Here is a 21,347-nt window from a genome sequence, read left to right as displayed (position 1 = left end):
GTTCCCAGTACTATTTACAAATTTGCGCCTCATAAATTCCACAACACTGAGTAAAATACTGAGTGGCATTCACAACTGTAGTCCAAGATCCAGTGAATGTAATATTGCCATCGTTTACAGTGCTGAAAGAAAAATGTGTTTTACATTAGAATGGACTGATCATGTCTATAAATATTACGATTATTTAGTAGATTCAAAATATAATCCCAATTCAAATTAACTATAATATAATGGATGACAAAAGGTATGAAGAATTTGTATTCCTTCTAAAATATCAACTACTGATCCAGCTTTTTTTCTTGACATAGCATATTGACGTACCCTGCGTAAAGGTCATTGCAGCATGTTTGAATGTTCCCCTCCGTTCCATTGAACGCGGATGTTCTGAAGATGGCCAGGCAGTCAAGAGAAGGAACGAAGAGGACCCCTTAGATAGAGAGTTACAGACGCTGTTATCCTGTGCCATATCAACTAATGTGGTCAGCTTGGAAAATGGAAGGGATTTTGACTGGCTTACCTGCAATGCAAGCATTGATAAATGACACACAGGTCCCAGCGAATAGTGCTCTGACTACTAAAGATGCAATATCGTTTTTTCTGGATGGGCATATGGATGCTTTGAATCGAGAAATATCGGTTAGATTCAAAACAAGGAAATAACTGTAAATGTGATGATCAGAGATGTCAGTGCTGTAAAGATTAAAGGTTATACAGACCCAGGCCTCCAATCACCAGGCCCATTGAGCTGAAATTGGCAAATCCACAGAGGGCGTACGTGCAGATGACTTCCGATCGGACCTTTGATAGACACAACCAAGAGAGTGTAGAAGAAAATGCACCCATTCTACAATGACAGCTGCATGACACTATGCTGGCAACACTAACACTAGCACTGGCAATCCACCCCGTACATGAATACTACAAAAAACAACAACAAAAAAGTTCCACTCACAGAGATCCACTGTCTTACTCCATCAATCACTTCATCAAGTCCGTCAACCCGATTCGTTTTCATTTCGGCCAATTTCTCATAGGCCAGAAACTCATTCAGGAAGATCTTGGTGCCGAGCAGCTCAGCGACCGTGAAAGACTCTTCGTAAGGTATCCCCATCATGAAGGCGAAGGGCATGAACACGTAGGAGCAGATGAGCTGCAGGTAGAAGACAACCACAATAAACCATACATGTTTCCTTTCGTTTCATAATAAACAGATCTGCCCTGCAGACCGCATTATGAGCCCAAAGTAAATGTCCACAGAACGCACCTGGAAGGAGATGGAAGGATATCCAACCATGCCGCCCAGCCATCTTAAAGTGGCATTAATAAACTCCAGGATAGCAAGGAAGGCTGTAAGATTCACCGCAATGTTAGCGACTAGACCGATGCTTGCGGACGCTCCATTGCTCGCAGCTTCCAGAATGTTACGTTCATCCCTGTGGTATTCAAAATAAACTTTATTAAACAAACCAAATACAAGGCACAAGAGGTATTTCAGGAAGTGACATAGACGCACCCGGTAGACACCATAATGTCCTCGTCTGACCGGACGGCGGACTCCTCTGTCTCGGGGTACACAAGCTTTGCGATGGCTAGAGCACACGGTGCAGCCATCACTGAGGCGGAAATCAGAGACGACGCGTCAATCTGTATGGATATATGGTGTAAACATCAAATCAGGGACCAAAACCGATAGCTAGGTGGGAGCAGAAAGTGAGCAGCACTTACACCAAAGGAGATGAATGCCCCCATTACACTGCCTGCAATGGTGGCAAATCCTCCAGTCATGACCGCATTGATCTCTGATTTGGTCATGTCCTTTAGGTAAGGACGGATCAACAGCGGTGCCTCGGTCTAATGGACGTAAACAGGTTGATTAAATACACAACAAATAGGTACAATTGTTCTATTTTAATGTGGAGTGGCCACTTGTAACAACATTTTCTTCAAAAACATTCTGGGCACAAGTGTGAAAGTGTGACGCTTGATTCCTTTTGAAATGAATGTCACAGATTAGTCGTGAGATAAAGAAAATAAACGGCTTGTATACCTGTCCAATGAATATGTTGCCAGCCACGCTTAATGTCTCTGTGGCTGAGGTTCCCAACGTTATCTGCATAACCCATGAGATCTATACGTGGACCAAAACACAAATCTTCAATAACTCAGACGGTAGACACAGGTTCCGGCTAAGGACACCATTCACATGCGTGTGGATTTCAATCTGCTTGGCTGCATTACCTTAATGATGAGCCACTGCATCAGCCCAAGGTAGTACAGGACTGACATCACACTGCTAAAGAACACCACGATGGGCAAAGCCTGCAGAAACAAATGGACCATACTGTGTTACTAATCCAGCCAGATCTGTTACAGCCAAAATAATCACCGCATACTCACTTGAAATGCAAAAATATCCGATATCAGCTCTCCGAACACGAATGATGATCCCGCTTTTGTGTAGTTGAGGAATATCTGCAATAGTTAGACATATTAAATATATTAATATATGGAAATGTTGGCATCATACATTTCATTTCTTCTTATCTTAATTTACACATTCATGTTATTCCACTGAATATTGATAAGAAAATAAAAACACTTAAGCTTAGGACGCCTCATTGAGTCAGCTATGCGGTTGTTAAAAAGGCAAAGATAAGTGTTTGGTAATTATGATTGCATTACGATAGCATTTCAGTATTACCAAGATAAGACAACCGTGTTACCTGCACTTGCTCCCCAAGCCATTGGAACGCAATGAGGCCTGGTTCTGTCCTGATCACAAACAGGCCCATACAGAACTGCATTCCCAGTCCCCAGAACACAGGTCTCCATGACACCTTCAACAATCCAAGGATAAGTCGGATTCATTAGTAACATTAGTAAACATAAGCATGGCAGCATCTGTGTTCTTTAGCGACTGATTCATCCCAAATGTAGTCCAAAGTCTACGGGAAATCATTCCCCCAGACAGCTTGAGCAAATCATGTGGGGACACACACACACACACACACACACGCACCACGCACGCACGCACACGCACACGCACGCACACACACACACACACACACACACACAGCACAGATGCCTCTTTTATTTTGTAGTGAATTTAAGAAATTAATTTAATTAAGTGTTAATTTAAAAAAAAAAAAACTCACAGCTGTGCGTTTTGCTGAGAGGATGTATGCAAGCAGGACAAACAGGCAGATGCCTGCAAAGGAAATCAGTTGTTCGGGTCGTTGACTTGTGTCCAGAGCGAGCCAGACAATCAGCAAGACCACGGCTGCCGCGATAAAAACCCTGCGGAGGACGTGACAGAGTCAATAGATAGTAAAACCAATACCAGCAGTATACACAGTACAAATAGATTACTTCCACGTGCCATTTGATCCATTTCAAGTTCTTCTGGAAAAGTTCGACGGTGGGAGCAAAACATCGCTGAAGGCTGTCTCCCTTGTATTTTTTCACCAAATCGTATGCTTTGGATACAACTGCCAAGCATGTCAGGACTACAAGACCAATGGCTCGCTCAAAGTTCATCACACAGGCAGCGATGAAGAACGCCACGAAACCTGTGTCGGACAAAAGAAACTGTTTTACTCAAAAACGGAACTAAAGTATGGCTTGGCAAAGTTTTTAACTTCTATCTTGATATCATTTCCTTGAATTACATGAATGAATTCATTAATTAGACCATCACATACATATTTACAGGCTTTTGCAGTAGGTCGAGGAAGTTTCAGATTAACATGGTAAAATATATGGAAATCTATGAAAGGAATTACCTGCTCCAAGTATGCCAAGCCCAATGTATTTAAACGTTTTCGAGTGTGCGTTGATGTAATTCTCTAGGGCATTAAGAGGATTGCAAGTCTTGCTGTATGCAGAACAAAATAGACGTTAATTCCATACTGAACCATAAAGAGTTAGGCCTACTTGCAAACTGTTGATCAGATGGATGCCAAAAATGATGTTTTACATTTAGTTCATTGATTGTATTATGTTGTTATACATGAATTGAAGAAAAAATGATTACATTTGATTTGGGTATCAAATTCGAGTTAGATATTTTACCATATTTTACTAAAAAGAAAAAAGAGAAGTTTGCATTTGTTTGCGTTACAGCACAATATTCCATTGTTTAATTAAGCATAAGTAGACTTCAGTCATGCAATAGGCTAGCCTACATTTTCTGCAATCCAAATCCTTTTGCAGACGTCTTTTTCGACATGGCTGGTTCCTCCTGGTTGGCTATATCTACATCTTGCAAATCTAATTGAAATCCTTCATTGACCACGCCATCCTTCAGTTCCCCCTCACATCCCCTTTGTCGGTTTGCTTTAGCTGAAAAAGAAAAGCGTTTGTTCACTGTCACCCTGGAACACCGTGCAGCGCTTGCCAAACAAGTTTTTTAATCGTTTTTTGCGACTAGTGCACCCTGAAATAACCATACACATTTATTTCTTAGCTTACTGAGCACACATATACCATTTCAAAAGCAGAAGACGGGTTGTTAAAAGGAAAAGAAAATGGCTTACCCATTGTGCGTCCTGCTAGTCAATGGGAGAAATGTGGTGTATTTAAATGCTGGCCTGGGGATACTCTGCCCTCTGAGAACTACGTGTGTTCGTCAACATGATCATAAATATGATTCAGCATTCATCGCAAATCAAAGTATTTTTTTTATCAGGAGGCCTACCGGTTAAAAGGCGATTAGGGATGCGTTATGCACACATACGATACTACATTACCCATGAATGAATTAAGTGACTTTATCTACATTTATCTGGTAGCAGCTGCTCCGGGAGTATAAATTCCGAAAACGTGATGCACTTGTTCGTGTGGGTGTGTATGTCTGTGTGTATGTCTGTGTGCATGTGCGTGTGCGTGTGCGTGCGTGTGTGTGTGCGTGCGTGTGTGTGTGTGTGTGTGTGTGTGTGTGTGTGTGTGTGTGTGTGTGTGTGTGTGTGTGTGTGTGTGTGTGTGTGTGCGTGCGTGCGCGCAAACTTACAAAATAAGTTTGAGGGCATCACAAGTGTACCAGTTTTTTGTATAGTTTTTTTTATGTAGGCCTATATATATAATTGGGACGCAATTAGAACCTGCATACCATAGGCCTACCATATAACCCCGTTATATCCCCGTTATTCACATATACATACACTAAATGAATCCTTGGTCCATAAAACGTATTAACCATACAAATAGGATGTCGAAATTATATATGCTAATAGGCACACACACACACACACACACACACACACACACACACACACACACACACACACACCCCCACACACACACACACACACACACACACACACACACACACACACACACACACACACACACACACACACACACAGAGAAATTGACGTTCCGGGGACTAATACATTGCGCACACAGCTCAAAGGCAGCATGACCATGGAAATGGCATTTTGGTAGAGCGGGATATGGGGCTAGGTTAGGGTCCAGTGTTGCCAGATTGGGCCAGATTTCCAGTCCAATCTGGCAACCTTGGCTGCAGCGCGCTGCAGTTGCGACCCGCGGTCTCAGGAAAGGATCACAGAAAGGAAATCGCATCACGATTTGAAGTAGGCCTACTAAGCATCGCTCTTTAGAAACGTATCTCATTGTTTTGCCAACGTTTGCGGCTCGCTTTCTAAGATACACGCATGAAAAAAGGAATTCATGTTGTCCTAATAACTAACATATATCTACAAAAAAAAATAGGCTAATACATCCGTCTAAGGAAACATCATTAATTAATTGTAATTAATTGCCTTGCTTAAGTATTGGGCTGCACTTCCTATAGCATGATATGCATATTTAGATATCCATGCAGGATGTAGTTGGCGTGCATGGCAATTGGTGAAGTGGTTGGAGAGTGGTTAGGCTTAGAGGTCTGGTGAAGCAGGTCAACACTGACCTGAAGGGTCTAGTATACTAAAGCAGAACACTGTCCTGGTGGGTCTAGTATACTAAAGCAGAAACACTGTCCTGGGTCTAGTATACTAGAGCAGAAACACTGTCCTGGGTCTAGTATACTAGAGCAGAAACACTGTCCTGGGTCTAGTATACTAGAGCAGAACACTGTCCTGGTGGGTCTATAGTATACTAGAGCAGAAACACTGTCCTGGGTCTAGTATACTAGAGCAGAAACACTGTCCTGGGTCTAGTATACTAGAGCAGAAACACTGTCCTGGTGGGTCTAGTATACTAGAGCAGAAACACTGTCCTGGGTCTAGTATACTAAAGCAGAACACTGTCCTGGTGGGTCTAGTATACTAAAGCAGAAACACTGTCCTGGGTCTAGTATACTAGAGCAGAAACACTGTCCTGGGTCTAGTATACTAGAGCAGAAACACTGTCCTGGGTCTAGTATACTAGAGCAGAACACTGTCCTGGTGGGTCTAGTATACTAGAGCAGAAACACTGTCCTGGGTCTAGTATACTAGAGCAGAAACACTGTCCTGGTGGGTCTAGTATACTAGAGCAGAAACACTGTCCTGGGTCTAGTATACTAGAGCAGAAACACTGTCCTGGTGGGTCTAGTATACTAGAGCAGAAACACTGTCCTGGTGGGTCTAGTATACTAGAGCAGAAACACTGTCCTGGGTCTAGTATACTAGAGCAGAACACTGTCCTGGTGGGTCTATAGTATACTAGAGCAGAAACACTGTCCTGGTGGGTCTAGTATACTAAAGCAGAAACACTGTCCTGGGTCTAGTATACTAGAGCAGAACACTGTCCTGGTGGGTCTAGTATACTAGGTGTAAGTGTACCAGAGTACTAGAGTAGCTCAACACTCTCTTTCCGACGTGTCTAGTTATTAAACCACTTTTAAAAAGGCAGAGCCTAGATGCTTCTGTCATTAACAACTACAGACTGATGTCAAATCATAAGTAAAATCATAGAGGAGATTGTCCTCCAGCAACTTTCTTGGCCTCAACTAGCTGCTATGACCACTTCCAGTCAGAATTTTGACACCTCCATAGTACAGAAACTTCTCTTACTGAAGTTATTACATTTGTCTTAACAAAATTTAAACATTGATACATTGGACATTGTTGACCACTTTTGGACGGATTGGAAAATTGGGTTTGGCTTTCCGGCACAGTCTTAAACTGGTTCAGGTAATTTCTACAAGACAGGAACTACTTTGTCTCCAATGGTAACTAACGGTAATGGTAATGTAACTAAACTAACTAGCGTGGCGAGTGGAGTCCCCTAAGGTTCAATTCTAGGACCATCTTTATTCAACCTCTACATGCTCCCACTAGGCCTGGTTAAGCAAAATAACAACACTTCTTACCATTGTTATGCGGATGACACACACAAATCTAACTCTATGACCAACTTAGCAGGGCAAGGAATGGATGTGCAAGAATTTCCTACAACTAATTAACGACAAAATTGAGATCATTGTTTTCAATGCCAAAGATGAGTGACTGAAAGTAAGCCTACATTTTGAGTAGGACATTTTTTTTTCAGTGATAAAATCATCACTTAAAAAACTTAACAAGACTAAGGGGACTCATGTCCAGACAAGACTTAGAAAAACTTTGGATAATTGTAATGGACTCTTTGCAGGTCTTCACATGTCAGAGGATTTATATCTATAAATCCCGGTAAAAACGGTTTAGGGTTTCAGTATACTGAAGACCAAGTTGACACAAAACTCTAAACCACAAAATAGTATTAAAAGACTGAAAAGATAAGTGCAGGCCGAGTCACCTGGTCTCCCTGACACCAATCAAAAGAAAGGAATTCACAACATTAGTGACTAAGAAAAAACAAAGACACTAAATGCTAAACAGCATGACGTCAATATTCAAAGCTACTCATTCACACAGGGCACAATGTCCTCCAAAGACTATGGGAAGACATTCCTTCAGCTAGCCTGGAAGATAAGAGCTGATCACCCACACGCGCACACACACACACACACACACACACACACACACACACACACACACACACACACACACACACACACACACACAGGTGTCTCTTTTGTGTACTTGAACAATAACATGTAATAAAAGTAACTGATTCTCTGATTCTGATTTATTATTTCGGTTAATTGAAGTTTAATTTAAATACACGTAGCTGTTCAATGTGCGGAGAAGATGTGTGAAGGCACGACAAACATGCAGACACCTGGAAAGGAAATTTTCAGGTGTAATAAATGTGTCCAGAGCGAGCAAGACAATAACACCCAGTCCACGTCTGCAACGATGAAACCCCCGCGGAGGAGGTGACGGAGTCAACAGACAATAAAAACCAGTAACTGCCAGCCGTCAGTCAACATCATCAGCAGAAGTGTTGTTATCTGCCTGATCATTGATTGCGTTGACACGATTCAGCCCAATTGCTCATAGGACATTTGATTAAGGACATTAAGGGGTGCTTAAGGAAGATATGCGATAATATAACATAAGTCAGTTAGTTTATCTAGGACTTTGCCATAAATAAATAAAAAACGCAAAGTTTGGGATGCCACGCCACCATCGTACAATATAAACTTGCACGTTATAAACCTGTTTAGTTTAGTTAGGTATTGTTGTAAAAAAAAAAAACAACAACTGAAAGTTGCATTTTGTATTTTGATTGAATAATACTGCGAGAGAATAACCAATGGGTGGCTGTATGTGGTCTATGAAGTCAATTGTAATATTATTTGAATCGTAAATTCATAAGCGATTCACTATAGACCTAATATATTTTTGTTCAGCTCAGTGCGATTCATTACTCGTTGTTAATTATTCACAAAACTAAATCAATCCGTGGTCCATAAAACATAGAAACCATAAAAAATTTCGAGATTATTAATGGCACACACACACACACACACACACACACACACACACACACACACACACACACACACACACACACACACACACACACACACATAAATCCGTTGGTATTTTATAATCCAATTTAATTTTATGTTATGTTGATATTAATACCCCCATATTTGCTGTGTGTTAAGCATAAACCAAAACGACTGTGCTGGAATACGTTTATTTGTAGCAGCATCGGGCAGTGACACTCGAACCTCGTTCCGAGACGCTCACCTCACGACGGAACGCCTTGAACGGGATGCTCACAATGACCGTTACTGACGAGAAAGAGGGAGGGACTTCTGATGTGATATCCGTTTCATATAAATGTTCGGTTAGTGGTGCTTTGTCAAATTCTTCGTTAAAAACGAAACAATAATTCTCATTGTCGTTATTGTTGTTTTTGTGGTGTTTTTTGTTGTTGTTGTCGTCATGGTGTTAATAGCGCACACAGCTCATTGGAAGTTAGAGAACGGCGATGCGTTGCCGTAGGCCGGGGTAACGCTACATTCCAGGATCCTCTCCCAGCCCGTGCGGGCAGTACGTGCATCACAAGCAGGAAGGGGTGTGTCTAGCTTTGTAGCTAGCTAAGAGAAGGAAGGAATACAAGACGAAGCCAACTTAAATGCTACCAGAGCATAGAGGACCGTGGCTAACGCTAACTGTCAGCCAACAACCTATTCTGTCAGTCCTAGTTTTTAACGTGTTAATACTCATTGGAGCCAATGGTGAGTTCAGTGGGATTTTGATCATGAATAATGGCATTGTCAGTTGTGTAAGGCACACTGCGTGATCACCAAACCGCTGTACGATGTGTCTCATTGCTGTGTTGCTAGCTAGTTGCTAATTCTGCTAATGTTCTGCATCAACCCACATAGTCTACTACCTGGGTCGTAGACACCAAAACAGCTGTGTTTCGAGGATTTAGACCCCGCTTCTTTGATAATAACACAATGTATATTACGTGTTAATATGCGAGCTACTGCCTTCTTAGTCTGCAAATATTCAGCTCAAACTATAACCCAAATTACACATAAATCTTTCACTCAACATACTTACTGGCCTATACATTTACATCAGCTACTTTAAAGCAATGTATACTTGTGTTTAATGAGGAATGCTCTCTGACCGGTTATGTTTGTATTCTTCTCCAGGTATGTGATACCTCCCAGACATGGGTGACATGAAAACCCCCGATTTTGATGATCTTCTGGCTGCCTTTGACATCCCAGATGCTACAGGGTTAGATGCCAAAGAGCATGGGCAGGAGAGCCACGATGATCCCGGGGGGCAGCTGAAACACACAGGGATATGTCTGGATGATCACCTATTGGTTCACCAAGCTGTCACTCCGGCAGATGTTCCTGCCGTAAGTGTAATTGTGAAAAACACAAGTCGGCAGGAGTGTTTGGATGGTTTTGCCCAGAAACTGCACTCAGTACCCAACTTGCAGAATGGATTTAGGGTACCTGGGTCCTCCACTGATTCCAGTGAGTCAAGCAATGGTGGCTTTTCCAAATCCTATGCATCTCCACTGAATGGGGATGGCAATAGGGAATTTCTTGGAAGGATGCCTGTTCAGAACAGATCTGAAGCAAAGTTACCCTTTTCCGAGTCTTTTACTCAATTCAGTCCTATCTCTAGTCCTGAGTCTGAGGACACTCCAAGCGCTAATGACAGTATTAATCCAAAACAAGAGAGACCCTATTTTCCTGAAGCCTCGGTTTTGGTGGAACCTTTGGCAGACAATCAAAGAAGGCCGTCTCTCAGTATGTTTGACAGTTTCCCTAAAGATTGTGGCATTCCCAATAACAAGCACAGTAAAGCAGAGTTCAGCAGAGCAGAACATATCAAAAGAATGGACTCGCCTGAAATGTATTTTACAGACCAAATAGACAAAATGAACTCACACAACAGCGCACAAACACCTGAAAATGGTGAAATGAAATTTGAAAGCAACTCCAGTACCATCTCAAACTCTGACATTCCCTCTCCCTGTCCGTTTGTCAAGTCCCAAGCATCTAAATTATCCTCTTGCCTTGAAGCGTTGGCAGCCCTGAACACTCGAACAATTCCCAGTGAGCCGCCCTGTACTAAAGAGCCCTCCTTCATGCACAACGACTGCGTGAAGGCAAGCCCCCGGTTCCCCGCTTCCCCCTGTAGTCCCAGGAGTCCCCTGGAAGCCGTCAAGCGGTCGGCGAGGCCCTCGGACAGTCCCGTGAGCGTGTGCAGCGAAAGCAGCGACAGGGCCCCCTCGGCGGTGGGGTCCGGCTCGCCGCTGGCCATACCCAAGGTCCGGATAAAAACCATCAAGACCATCTCCGGACAGATCAAGCGCACGGTCACCAGCGTGCTGCCCGACTCGGAGACGGACGACGTTCATTCCGCCTGCGAGTCGTCTCCGTCGCGCAGCATGATCAGCGAGGACTCCTACTGCCTGTCGTCCCCGCCCCAGACTCACCCCGTGGCGGGTGAGAACGCCGTCAGAATGCATACCCCTTTTACTACTACTACTACTACCACCAGTACTACGAGCAATACTCCTTCGTCAACACGTACCCCCAACAAAGCAGAGGGCCGCTCCAAGAGGCACGGCGTGATGCAGTCGACGACCGTCAACGCGAGCGGCGCTTCCAAGGGGGCGGCCACGCATCAAAACCAGAAACTGAAGAGAATAGCTCCGGGTCAGGTCATGGGCCGCCCCGCTGCTCCAAACTTCCTCCCCAAAGCAATGCACCTGGCTAACCTCAACCTGGTGCCGCACAGCGTGGCCGCCTCTGTCGCCGCGCGGTCCACCGGCGGCCAGCTCCCCGGCCAGCCCGCGCTCACCTCCTCGTCCTCCTCGTCCCCCTCCCCGGTGTGCAGCACGGTCCCCCTGGTGCACCAGGTCAAAGCCCCCAGTCCGCAGCCCCACCAGCGGCCCTTCATCCCCAACAGCGCGGCGGGGACCCTGAGCAGACTGCTGAACAACGGCAACCCCGTGCCCACGTACGTGCCCGACCTGAACCCGCCGCCGGGCAGCAACCTGGGCCTGCCGCCGCGGGGGTACTGCTGCCTGGAGTGCGGCGACGCCTTCGGCCTGGAGAGGAGCCTGGCCTTCCACCACGGCCGGCGCAGCGTGCACATCGAGGTGTCGTGCACGCACTGCGCCAAGACCATGGTGTTCTTCAACCGCTGCGCGCTGCTGGCGCACGCGCGGGAGCACAAGAGCGGCGGCACGGTTATGCAGTGCACGCAGCTGCACGTGAAGCCCATCGCCGAGGAGCACATGTTTGTGCCGCTGGTTGGCGCGGCGGCGGCGGCAGTGGCGGCAGTGGCGGCGGCACCGGTGGCGGTGGCGTTGGCAGGGAGCGCTAGGTTGGCACCGCCGGCGCCCACGGTGTCCACGGCCGCCGGCCAGCCGGTCATGCCCCTGTACCCGGACAGCTTCATCAGGCACAGGCTGCGCTGCGTCGAGTGCAACAAGCAGTTGTCTGACTACAAAGCACTCGCGGGCCACTACCAGAGACTCTGTGAAGATGTGGACCGTCTGGTGAGTGGACGCTCTGACAATGATGTTGACCGAGTTGTAAGCAAATATATTATGCACGTTTAAGGGAATTGGACGAAATTGCATGCCACAAATATCACTGAGTAAATGTGTGGCGGCTTCTCTAATGCAAGATGCCACACAGTATTCCGCTGATATAACACTATTAGTACGATTCAGTCATTTGCAGTGAATATAGATGAGTCCATATGATGTACAAATTCCTGAAAAGTTATGTATGTGTTGTCTTCTTCATGCTTCTCTGATGTAAAAACACTCTTCATGTTTTGTGCAAGGTATGCGAGGTGTGCTCAATGCTGTTACCTAATAAGTGCAGCTTCATGGCTCACCAACGCATCCACACGCACAAGGCCCCCTACTGCTGCCCCGAGTGTGGGGCAGCAAGTCGCTCTGCAGACATACAGAAGCACGTGAGGGAAAACTGCCTTCATTTTGCACGCAAGGCATGGTACAAGTAAGTCCCGCCGAAACACATGCCCCCGAGCAGCGATCTCAATGTCGGCCAAAAAGATCTCATGTAAAACTAATTCACTCTTTGTGTCTTTGCGGTTTCAGGTGTCTTCACTGTGACATGGTTTTCAAGACGGTTCAAGGCCAGAAGAATCACATTGAAGAGAAGCATTGTGTGGTCTTGTATAAGTGCTCCAGCTGTCCAGTGGCCTTTAAGTCATCGGACGGCTGCGAAGTCCACATGAAAAACAAACACAACGTTAGCGAAACCTCCGCCCAGTGAGTAAAGCGCCCTGCTCCTCCCTCGGGAGACGCCTTGAAGCTCAACGTTGACTTGACACCAGCGTCTAATGGCCTCTTTACTGTTTTTCTCTACCTTGGTTGCAGGTTAATCTTTAAGTGTTCATGTGAGACAATGTTCAAGAAAAGGCAATTACTGTTTCAGCACTTCTATCAGAACGCAGACACCCGGGCCACGTGTGTCTTCAAGTGCCCCGAGTGCACTTCTGTTTTACCCCAGAAGCATTTGCTCATGCAGCACTTTAAGGTTCGCCTCCGCTTATTTCCCCACCACTGTAATATCGAATCTATCTGTCACACAGGGTGTTTCTCATGCTTTGTGTTTCTATCGTTTCCTCTTTTTAGAACGCGCACAGTGGGATGTTGAGGGAAGAGCCCAAAAAACCAAGCCAGGCAGCCCGGCCTTCAGTGCCTAAAATCCAGCAGCTCAAGGTCCCCAGCCTGGCTAAACACAGGGCTGCCCCCAGCAGGGAGGCCCCCAGCAGTGAGGCCCCCAGCAGGGAGGTGGAGCATCGGGTCAAGCCTCGGGGCAAGCCTACGGGCTGGACGTGCGGGGAGTGTCTCCAGTGGTTCCCTGACCGGGACTCCTATGTATTACACATGAAGGACCACCATGGAAGGGTAATCACTTGTGGAAACATCACTAGACGACCTTGCTTGATGTTTTGAACCTTTTGTGGAAGGTGTCTACATTTATTTAAATTTGAAACGTAAAGGCTGAAGAAATATTTGCTTGCTTTGGGCATTAAAATTCCAACATCAAATGATAATCATAGTATATTTCTATCTTCAGCTTTTGACTCGTTGTGCGTTTTCTCCCCCAGTCATTGAAAAGGTTTCCATGCCGACAGTGTGAGAGGTCGTTCAACTCCTCAACCAGCCTGAGGAGACACATTCGTAACGATCACAACGGGAAGAGGAAAAGTTACACTTGTTGGTAAGAAGTTCATCATCTCATTTGTAATTCTCAATAAATAAATAGATGTATTCCTCAGTCTTGGCACAATTAATTTGATGAATGACCATTTTTTCTGTTTTGTTGATGTTGATGATTCTCTTATCTCTAGGTATTGCACAGATACAAAGACTACGTTTGCTACCTGTGTGATGTTAAAGAACCACATCAGTCTCATGCATGGCATTAAAAACCCAGACCTAAATCTAATGCCTAAGACAGCTGTACAAGAGTGCAGCAAGCCTTCGGGAGAGGTAATGTTTATTCTTCCTTTACTACAAACTCATTCATTCACATTTCTGGGGAGAGCACAATTTGAATTTGCTCAGCGAGTCACTCTTGGAACGAGCAATATACTCATTCCCCGATTCCCCTGGCCCAGAACATTAACCACATCGGTGTATCTGATGTAGGCGGGCCAAAAGCGTTGCTTTTTTTGCCGACCAGATACTGCAAGAGTCTTATCTATTGCGTTAGCTCCGCTGGTCTGGATACGTCACCCCTTGTATTCTTCCAATTGGTTGTAGTGTTATCCAATTGCGTGCAGTGATATTTTCAAATGCATGATAAATGCAGATAATCACATGGCGGTTTTGTTTCGCCCTGCAGGGTTCCCTTTCCAAAAGGCCCGCTGCGGGCATCCACGAAGCCAGCCAGGAGGAGCACCCAGGTAACCCGGACGTCTCCTCGGCCAAGCGCCCCAAGGCCCAGTACCGCTGCTCCAAGTGCGGCTTCACCACGGAGGACGGCGCCCAGTTCCAGCAGCACATCCCCCAGCACAAGACGGAGGAGGACAGCCCGCAGTGCCTGCACTGTGGCCTCTGCTTCACGTCCCCGCCCGCCCTCCACCGGCACCTGTTCATCGTGCACAAGGTCAAAGACCCCCGGGCCAAGACGGAGGACTCGGAGGCCGGGGCGAAGGAGGGCCCGGCGGTGGTCGGATCGCCGCCGGGCCCCGCCGCCGCGGCCGCCACCACCACCGGCAAGGTGAAGGACTCGGGAGCCGGGGCCCCCGACACAGAGCCGTCACGAGCCCAGGAGCCACCGGGTTCCCACTGTGACGAGGACGGTGGTTTAGGGAGGGGCGCCTCCACCTCCACACAGAGTCTGGCGCTCTGCAGAAGTTAAGAGGCGAGCCGCTGCAACCTTTTTTTTCCGAGCAGCTTACCGAAGGCGATTATGCATTGTTTTGATGTTGTGCGCGAAGGCGGTACGTCGTTTTAGGGTCACAGGTCGTAAATTCGATCAAGATTCTGGCGTGTCTTGAAATGCAGTATTTATGCGGTAATGGGGGAAACATGAGTTCATGTCTCCGTCATATTTTATGTTTGCACATTAGTGTGTGTACTATGTGGAGAAGTGTGGGGATAGAACCACTGTCACGGTAGAGCTGACAATTGTTTGCCTTTCTTCCTTTTGTTAAATGGTTTGAACCATCCTTACAGGAGACTCAGGGTATGTCCTTTTTTTTATTTAGCGGAGGGCTTTCTTTGTTTCCGCAGCCATCTGTTTAAAATGTACACATTTATATCCAAGCATCATTTACCGCTGCACATTATACTATCTGAATGAGATTCAGATTCATGGATTCAACGCCGATTGAACACAGTGGTAGAATGACAAATATACGTTTATAAGTTAAAATATTTACACAAATATAGACACATTTTATTACAAGATGTTATATTTCAGTATACATTTGAAAAGCGGTTAGTTTTGCATCAACCAAAAGATCTCTGCAAGATTAGGCCCACGTTCTGCCTTGTATTACATAGCCATCTCTGGCTTCTTGTAGAGCTATGGCTATGTATGAACTTATGTGTATGTGCATCTGTGCGTGGGCCCACATATTTGTCTGCGCTCGACTACCTTCAACTTGTGTTAATTGTTAATGTATTGCATTTATTGTTGCACATTGTTCTGCCGTCTGTCTTTTTAAATTACAGTAGTTAACCTGAGAGCTCAGAACGACTTGGAGGTAAGAGAAGGTCCAGTGAAGCAGTATTAAATACCTCAACGTGAAGGGAGACTATGAAGATCAGGGTATGGAGAAGACGCAGAGCGGATAGAAAACCGGCTGCATGACTGTTGCTTTTTTTTAAAATTTTTGTTGATATCGATGAAATGTTCTCGTGGTTTTTAGAAATTGGTTGGACTGAGATGGGATAAGTAGAGTACACCCCTTCAGAGCGAGAAGAGGCGACTGTCCCCCCACACCGCTGAAGAAGGTCTCAGTCACAAACACGATCTGGATACTGGATGAATATCAGCCCTGATGATTCAGATTGCATTTGGCCAGGTCGTACCGCCCGCGTTACGGTCTCCCCCTCTGGAAATCAAGAGGGATTGTTTAAACATTGTACGTCTGTGTTGGCGCGGGGGGGGGGGGGGGGGGGGGGGGGTGTGCAATGTGGAATGAGTACAGCAACGTATATTATCTCCCACACTATATCTGTAAACACTTGTTTGGGATGTGATGTGTTAAGTATTGGGTCATATTGACCGGATCAGTGGGTTCACCTTCCGTGTTAGAGGCATGAGCAGCTGTCCGTTTTCTGTCTTAGGCCTCTGCCTTCAAACCAACCTGGTAAGAAAAAACACCCTCACCCATTGACCTGCACAGGCCAAAGTGAAATATCTTTCTTTTCTTTGTAATGCTTGTTGAAGACATTTGTACTTTTTGATACATTGTGCGGCAATTTGTACAATAGTTTGTGTACGTATAGAGTAGCTATAATGTAACATGTCATTCGCAGCGTTACTTTAAGCCAACATCTGTTGCTGCATGCAGTGGCCCCTGTGCCTTGCTCACATCTTTACTCCAAATACTAATGAATAAATTGGTGCATTTAATTGACGCTCTGTCTGTCTTTGTATGAAATGTTTGGTTGAACAACTTCACACACAGTGGGCGTGAAGCATGTTGAACACCTGTGAAAGTAAACCCATAGGGTTGGTGTTTCGATAATAAAAGGCCAGCACATCAACTATCAAATGCCTTTCAGCATACATTATTCTCTACCATAAAAGACACACCTTTCAGAAGGTTAACACATTTTGATGCTTCTTCTGGAAGGTGCGTTATTATGCTATGTAGTGAGATGTACACACTGAGCCGAGCCTGGCAGAATGAGAAGAAAGGGTGAACTTCTGTTACATCTAGTGAGGAACCGACCAACCACTGATGGATGACTTCATCCAATTAGAATATTAAGCCCATCCTATCCCAGTATAAGTGCAGCCTCTGAACTGCAGGCAGAGCCACAGAAAGGTAAAGAGGACTCGCCCTCCGCAGCATCATATCTGAACACGAGACCTTTTTTAAGGGATGGCTTCTGTAATGGCAGTCACTTGCCGCACAGGAATTCTGTCTTTTATTCTCATCACTTACTTCACCGTGACCTATTCCATGACTCTTGATTTGACTGAACTCAGAAATAAAGTTTCAAAGATCAAAATGAACCCCAGGGGGAACCTATGGGCAACAGGTGAGTGTATCTCTTTGTGTTTATTATAACATGTCTTTTTTTTTTATCATTTTTATAATAATTCTTATTATTCTTTAATTTGTATTATCATTCATTATTATTTAGTAATAATTGTTGCTATTTTCCATTTGTTTCATATAACTTGTTACTATTAAATTGTTTTTTTTCATAAGGTCACTTCATGGGCAAGAAAAGCATTGTGGACAGCTCTATTATGGACCCTGCCTACAGGGATTTGGATAACCCCATCCAAATGAACGCTGCCAGCCCTGTCCACGATGCAGAAGACATGAGGGAACATATAATACAAGAGTTAAAGATTGTTCTACAAGGACAACAGAAACGTGATTTGGAAAGGTGTGTATATTATTATTTTTACCATAATGGTGATAATTATTTTTGTTCCTGCTTTTTATAATGTGCAACATGTCTTTTTTCACTTCTATTATAGAAAACGAGATCCTGCTTGAAAATGGCAAAAACCATGGTTGCAATGTGACATTTATAACACAACAATAATTATTGAATAATATTCATTAAAAAAAAAAAAACATTGAAAACGATGCTCAATGTATTTGTATATATGTATTTGTATGTATTATTGATGATGTGATGATGTTTTTTGGTTAATAGAGTGTCTTATTGTGTTAATTCCTGACAGTCTTACCATGTGAAATTGGTTATTGTTGAAATAATAATTTGTTCGGAATTGTCATGGCATGTTACAATAATGTGTTTATATCATATAATAAATAAAGTAACCTAGCCTTGCACGTTTCATCGCATATTGCCTATAATTCTATTTTTATTAAATTGAGAATGACATGAAGAGGTAAAACACATTCATATATACGTATTTACATGTCGTCACCCTCTTAAAGTAATGGCCTAAGTCATATTTTCAAGTTGTTCAGAAAACAGAAAAAACTGAAAAACCATATATCTACAGTTTTTTAAAACTGTCTAATTATTTAACAACGATGAACGTAAAAGTTACGTACGTCGAGTGTTTTGGCGCCCTCTAGTGGCGATAACCTCCGATGGCAACGACGGGAAAAGACAACAAGGGGGCGTTGGTTCAGCTCCTTTCCCTTCCGGGTTAGGAGGCAGTTTTCATGCGAGGGCTCTGGTTGCAGACTATGGTCTTCATTGGCAACATGCTACATCCAATCTGACAAACTTTATATCAGACCACCTTGTTTGTGGAACAGTTGAATACGATGCCCCTAATAGTGATGTGTGGGTTCCCCAGCAGTGGTAAAACTCGCCGGGCTAATGAAATAAAGGACTATTTCGAGAAGAACACAGAGAGAAAGGTCCACATTGTAGGGGATGGGACCATGTGCATTGAAAAGAATACTGTTTATGCAGGTAATATCACACAACCTAAACAAATTAACAGTTCTAGTTGTATTAATATAATGCAGTTGGCTAACTCGGTCGTATACAAATATTTAAAATAACGTTATACACATAATGTGACTATTGTGATAGTGTTACGTTGGTGATGTCAGTTATCCAAGTGAAACTTCATAATTATGTTACTTAATGTTTTGATTCCAAATCAATTATTCACGTGATGAGTTACTGTTTAACCCACCACGAAATGATTGCTGGGTGTGTTACAGAATCTCAAAGAGAGAAAAATGTGAGAGGTTCTCTGAAAGCTGAAGTTGAGAGGTTAGCTTTTCCACATTTGATAATGTGTATGATCTTGTAATGGAATCATATAGTATAACAATATACTATAACTGTTATATACATCTATTAACCGTGCCATTTGTTGCTTAGGAAGATCAACAAGGAAGATATTGTCATTTTGGATTCGTTGAATTACATCAAAGGTAAGCATACCTCTTGATACAAAGGAAAAACTGGCTGCATGAAGACCCTTGTTTTTCTCATTCTACTCCTTGCACTCTACAGGGTATAGATATGAACTCTTCTGCCTCATCAAACACACACAGACACCCCACTGCGTAGTAAGTATGACCACGGTAGATAACTCAGAAACAGACCTAAACCACTGTTCAAAACACATCAACATCTTTGATTTCATTGTCTTTTATACAGGTTTACTGTCTGACCTCAGTCGAAGTGAGCTCAGCATGGAATAGCAGCAGAGAGCCCCAGGAGCAGTACACCCAAGAGATGTAAGAAGCACCCTATTTAAAGTCCCGTATCCTCTACTAAACCCTTACCGCGTATCCCCCAACAAATTTCCTTGGTCTCTCATCCACTGAGAGACCAAGGAGATTTGTTGGGGTGATCTGTTTGTGAGAGAAATCGTCCGCCTGACGTCAGCCTGTTTATTTGCTGGTGTTGTGGTTTCCTTTGAAGCCTGGATGCGCTGGTGCTGCGGTTTGAAGCTCCAGACTCCAGGAACCGATGGGACAGCCCTCTGTTCACCATCCAGCAGGAGGACACGCCTCCCTTTGAGGACATCTCCGACGCCATCTTCAAGAGAAAAGCTCCCCCGCCGAACCAGTCCACCCTGAGCGTGAGTCACACAGGCCCATTAGAAATGTACGTCCGCTAGGATCTTCACTTGTTTGGGCTTTTTATCCAGCAACAGGCACAGCATAAATATAAGGCATGTTTACTGGCTTGTCTTTTTCTGCAGCAACCGTTGTCCTCCACTAACTTTTTATACGAGTTGGACAAGGTGACACAGGAGGTGCTGATGGTAAGTCAGTCACACATAAACACAATTACCCAAAGTACATTGATGTGTGTCCCACTGGTTACTTTTGCTTCAAGTCCATTGCTATGCACTACTTATTAATTTCAGGCTATTCTCAATGCTCAGAAGACAAGCATCCCTGGTGACCTCATCACTGTTCCTGGAACCACAGACAAGATATCCTTTGAAATATTTAAGATTAAGAAAATTGCTATATTTGAAATGTTATCTTTGTTATGTAGCTATTTGTATTCCTAAGTCAATATTTGGGTAATGCCAAACCGGTGAAGTAAACTAGCATTCCCAGCTGTAACCCAAGATCGGCTGAGCACTTGCGGTAGGAACACTCCGCTTATATCAATTGAGCACACGTCTGAGCAGCGGGTGTAAATGGTGGGACCACCCATCAAAGAGCGTACACTTTAATGGGAGTCAGCTGAAGACTGCTGACGGCTCAGCGACCGCACACGGTTGTACTTCTGAACAGAGCTCGATTCGATTAGCACGCCTTTGGTGAGTCATTTTCAGTAGCTAGCACTTTGATATCTCCTGCTGGCTCACTTTGAAAAGGTCAGCCCAAGAAAGTAAACTAGTCATCACACAACTTTTTAGTTTCATCCTTATGGTGCTTTGTATGGGTCGTATATTGCTTTGGTCAAATAAGGTTAACAGCTTCCAAAGAATCGTTTTTGTCACATGAACTAACACACAATCTTTCCTTAACCTGATGTTATTACGTTGAATTCACCCGGAGCTTGAACATGGCTGAACTGAGGAAGCTGAGGCGGCAGTTCATCAGCTACACCAAGCTGCACCCCACGGACAACATAGGACACATTTCAAACATGTTTGTGCAATATTTGAACAGAAGTCTTAATTAAGTGACCTTTGTGTGTTATATGTTCAATAAACGTGTATTTATTTTTAATATATGTAAGTTGTTCATTTGTCAAAAGATATAACTATTAGGAACTAGACATTCTTTCTGTTTGTGCTATTCATTTAGCCTTCTTGATAGTTTTTTTTAGTAAAGTAAAGCAAAGGAGGGGAAATCTGTTTCATGGCTAGACTCGTG

At 44.2% G+C, this 21,347-nt stretch overlaps 3 protein-coding genes across 5 annotated transcripts; 2 read left to right on the top strand and 1 right to left on the bottom strand.

The window, feature by feature from the left end:
• Positions 1-10: 10 nt before the first annotated feature.
• slc28a1 (solute carrier family 28 member 1) lies at positions 11-4,539 on the bottom strand (the record flags this gene model as incomplete). The annotated part of the gene is made up of 17 exons (XM_084477831.1): positions 11-122; positions 322-427; positions 518-616; positions 717-798; positions 953-1,150; positions 1,265-1,433; positions 1,514-1,644; positions 1,726-1,851; positions 2,048-2,128; positions 2,239-2,319; positions 2,398-2,472; positions 2,724-2,837; positions 3,156-3,297; positions 3,380-3,569; positions 3,783-3,874; positions 4,185-4,341; positions 4,536-4,539. The coding sequence occupies 17 exons, from the start codon at positions 4,537-4,539 to the stop codon at positions 11-13; spliced, it is 1,959 nt and encodes a 652-aa protein (XP_084333957.1).
• Positions 4,540-9,466: 4,927 nt separating this feature from the next.
• znf592 (zinc finger protein 592) lies at positions 9,467-16,447 on the top strand. 2 transcript variants are annotated; one of them, XM_084477747.1, is made up of 9 exons: positions 9,467-9,574; positions 10,001-12,378; positions 12,672-12,850; positions 12,952-13,125; positions 13,234-13,393; positions 13,492-13,767; positions 13,971-14,083; positions 14,214-14,355; positions 14,711-16,447. In XM_084477747.1, the coding sequence occupies exons 2-9, from the start codon at positions 10,021-10,023 to the stop codon at positions 15,227-15,229; spliced, it is 3,921 nt and encodes a 1,306-aa protein (XP_084333873.1). In that variant the 5' UTR covers positions 9,467-9,574; positions 10,001-10,020; the 3' UTR covers positions 15,230-16,447. The 2 variants fall into 2 exon arrangements, with proteins under 2 accessions (XP_084333873.1, XP_084333874.1); XM_084477748.1 differs by lacking the exons at positions 14,214-14,355; positions 14,711-16,447 and having other exon boundaries at positions 13,492-13,829; positions 13,971-14,016.
• Positions 16,448-18,712: 2,265 nt separating this feature from the next.
• On the top strand, positions 18,713-21,204 carry kti12 (KTI12 chromatin associated homolog). 2 transcript variants are annotated; one of them, XM_084477021.1, is made up of 9 exons: positions 18,713-18,960; positions 19,218-19,269; positions 19,381-19,433; positions 19,516-19,571; positions 19,663-19,742; positions 19,930-20,089; positions 20,213-20,275; positions 20,399-20,449; positions 21,010-21,204. In XM_084477021.1, exons 1-9 carry the CDS (start codon positions 18,810-18,812, stop codon positions 21,151-21,153), a joined length of 810 nt encoding a protein of 269 aa, XP_084333147.1. In that variant the 5' UTR covers positions 18,713-18,809; the 3' UTR covers positions 21,154-21,204. The 2 variants fall into 2 exon arrangements, with proteins under 2 accessions (XP_084333147.1, XP_084333146.1); XM_084477020.1 differs by having other exon boundaries at positions 20,381-20,449.
• The last annotated feature ends 143 nt before the right edge of the window (positions 21,205-21,347 follow it).

The sequence above is a fragment of the Micromesistius poutassou genome, assembly GCF_964030765.1.
Source record: "Micromesistius poutassou genome assembly, chromosome: 13".
In the NCBI taxonomy this organism is placed as follows: Eukaryota; Metazoa; Chordata; class Actinopteri; order Gadiformes; family Gadidae; genus Micromesistius; species Micromesistius poutassou.
This window is presented reverse-complemented; position numbering and strand designations above follow the sequence as displayed.

Coding starts and splice junctions, on each gene's coding strand:
- znf592 (XM_084477747.1), top strand. CDS start 10,021: ATGGGTGACATGAAAACCCCCGATTTTGATGATCTTCTGGCTGCCTTT. Junction 12,851..12,951: donor GCACGCAAGGCATGGTACAA/GTAAGTCCCGCC, acceptor TTGCGGTTTCAG/GTGTCTTCACTGTGACATGG. Junction 13,394..13,491: donor TGCTCATGCAGCACTTTAAG/GTTCGCCTCCGC, acceptor TCCTCTTTTTAG/AACGCGCACAGTGGGATGTT.
- kti12 (XM_084477020.1), top strand. CDS start 18,810: ATGCCCCTAATAGTGATGTGTGGGTTCCCCAGCAGTGGTAAAACTCGC. Junction 19,434..19,515: donor TTCGTTGAATTACATCAAAG/GTAAGCATACCT, acceptor TGCACTCTACAG/GGTATAGATATGAACTCTTC. Junction 20,276..20,380: donor TGACACAGGAGGTGCTGATG/GTAAGTCAGTCA, acceptor TATTAATTTCAG/GCTATTCTCAATGCTCAGAA.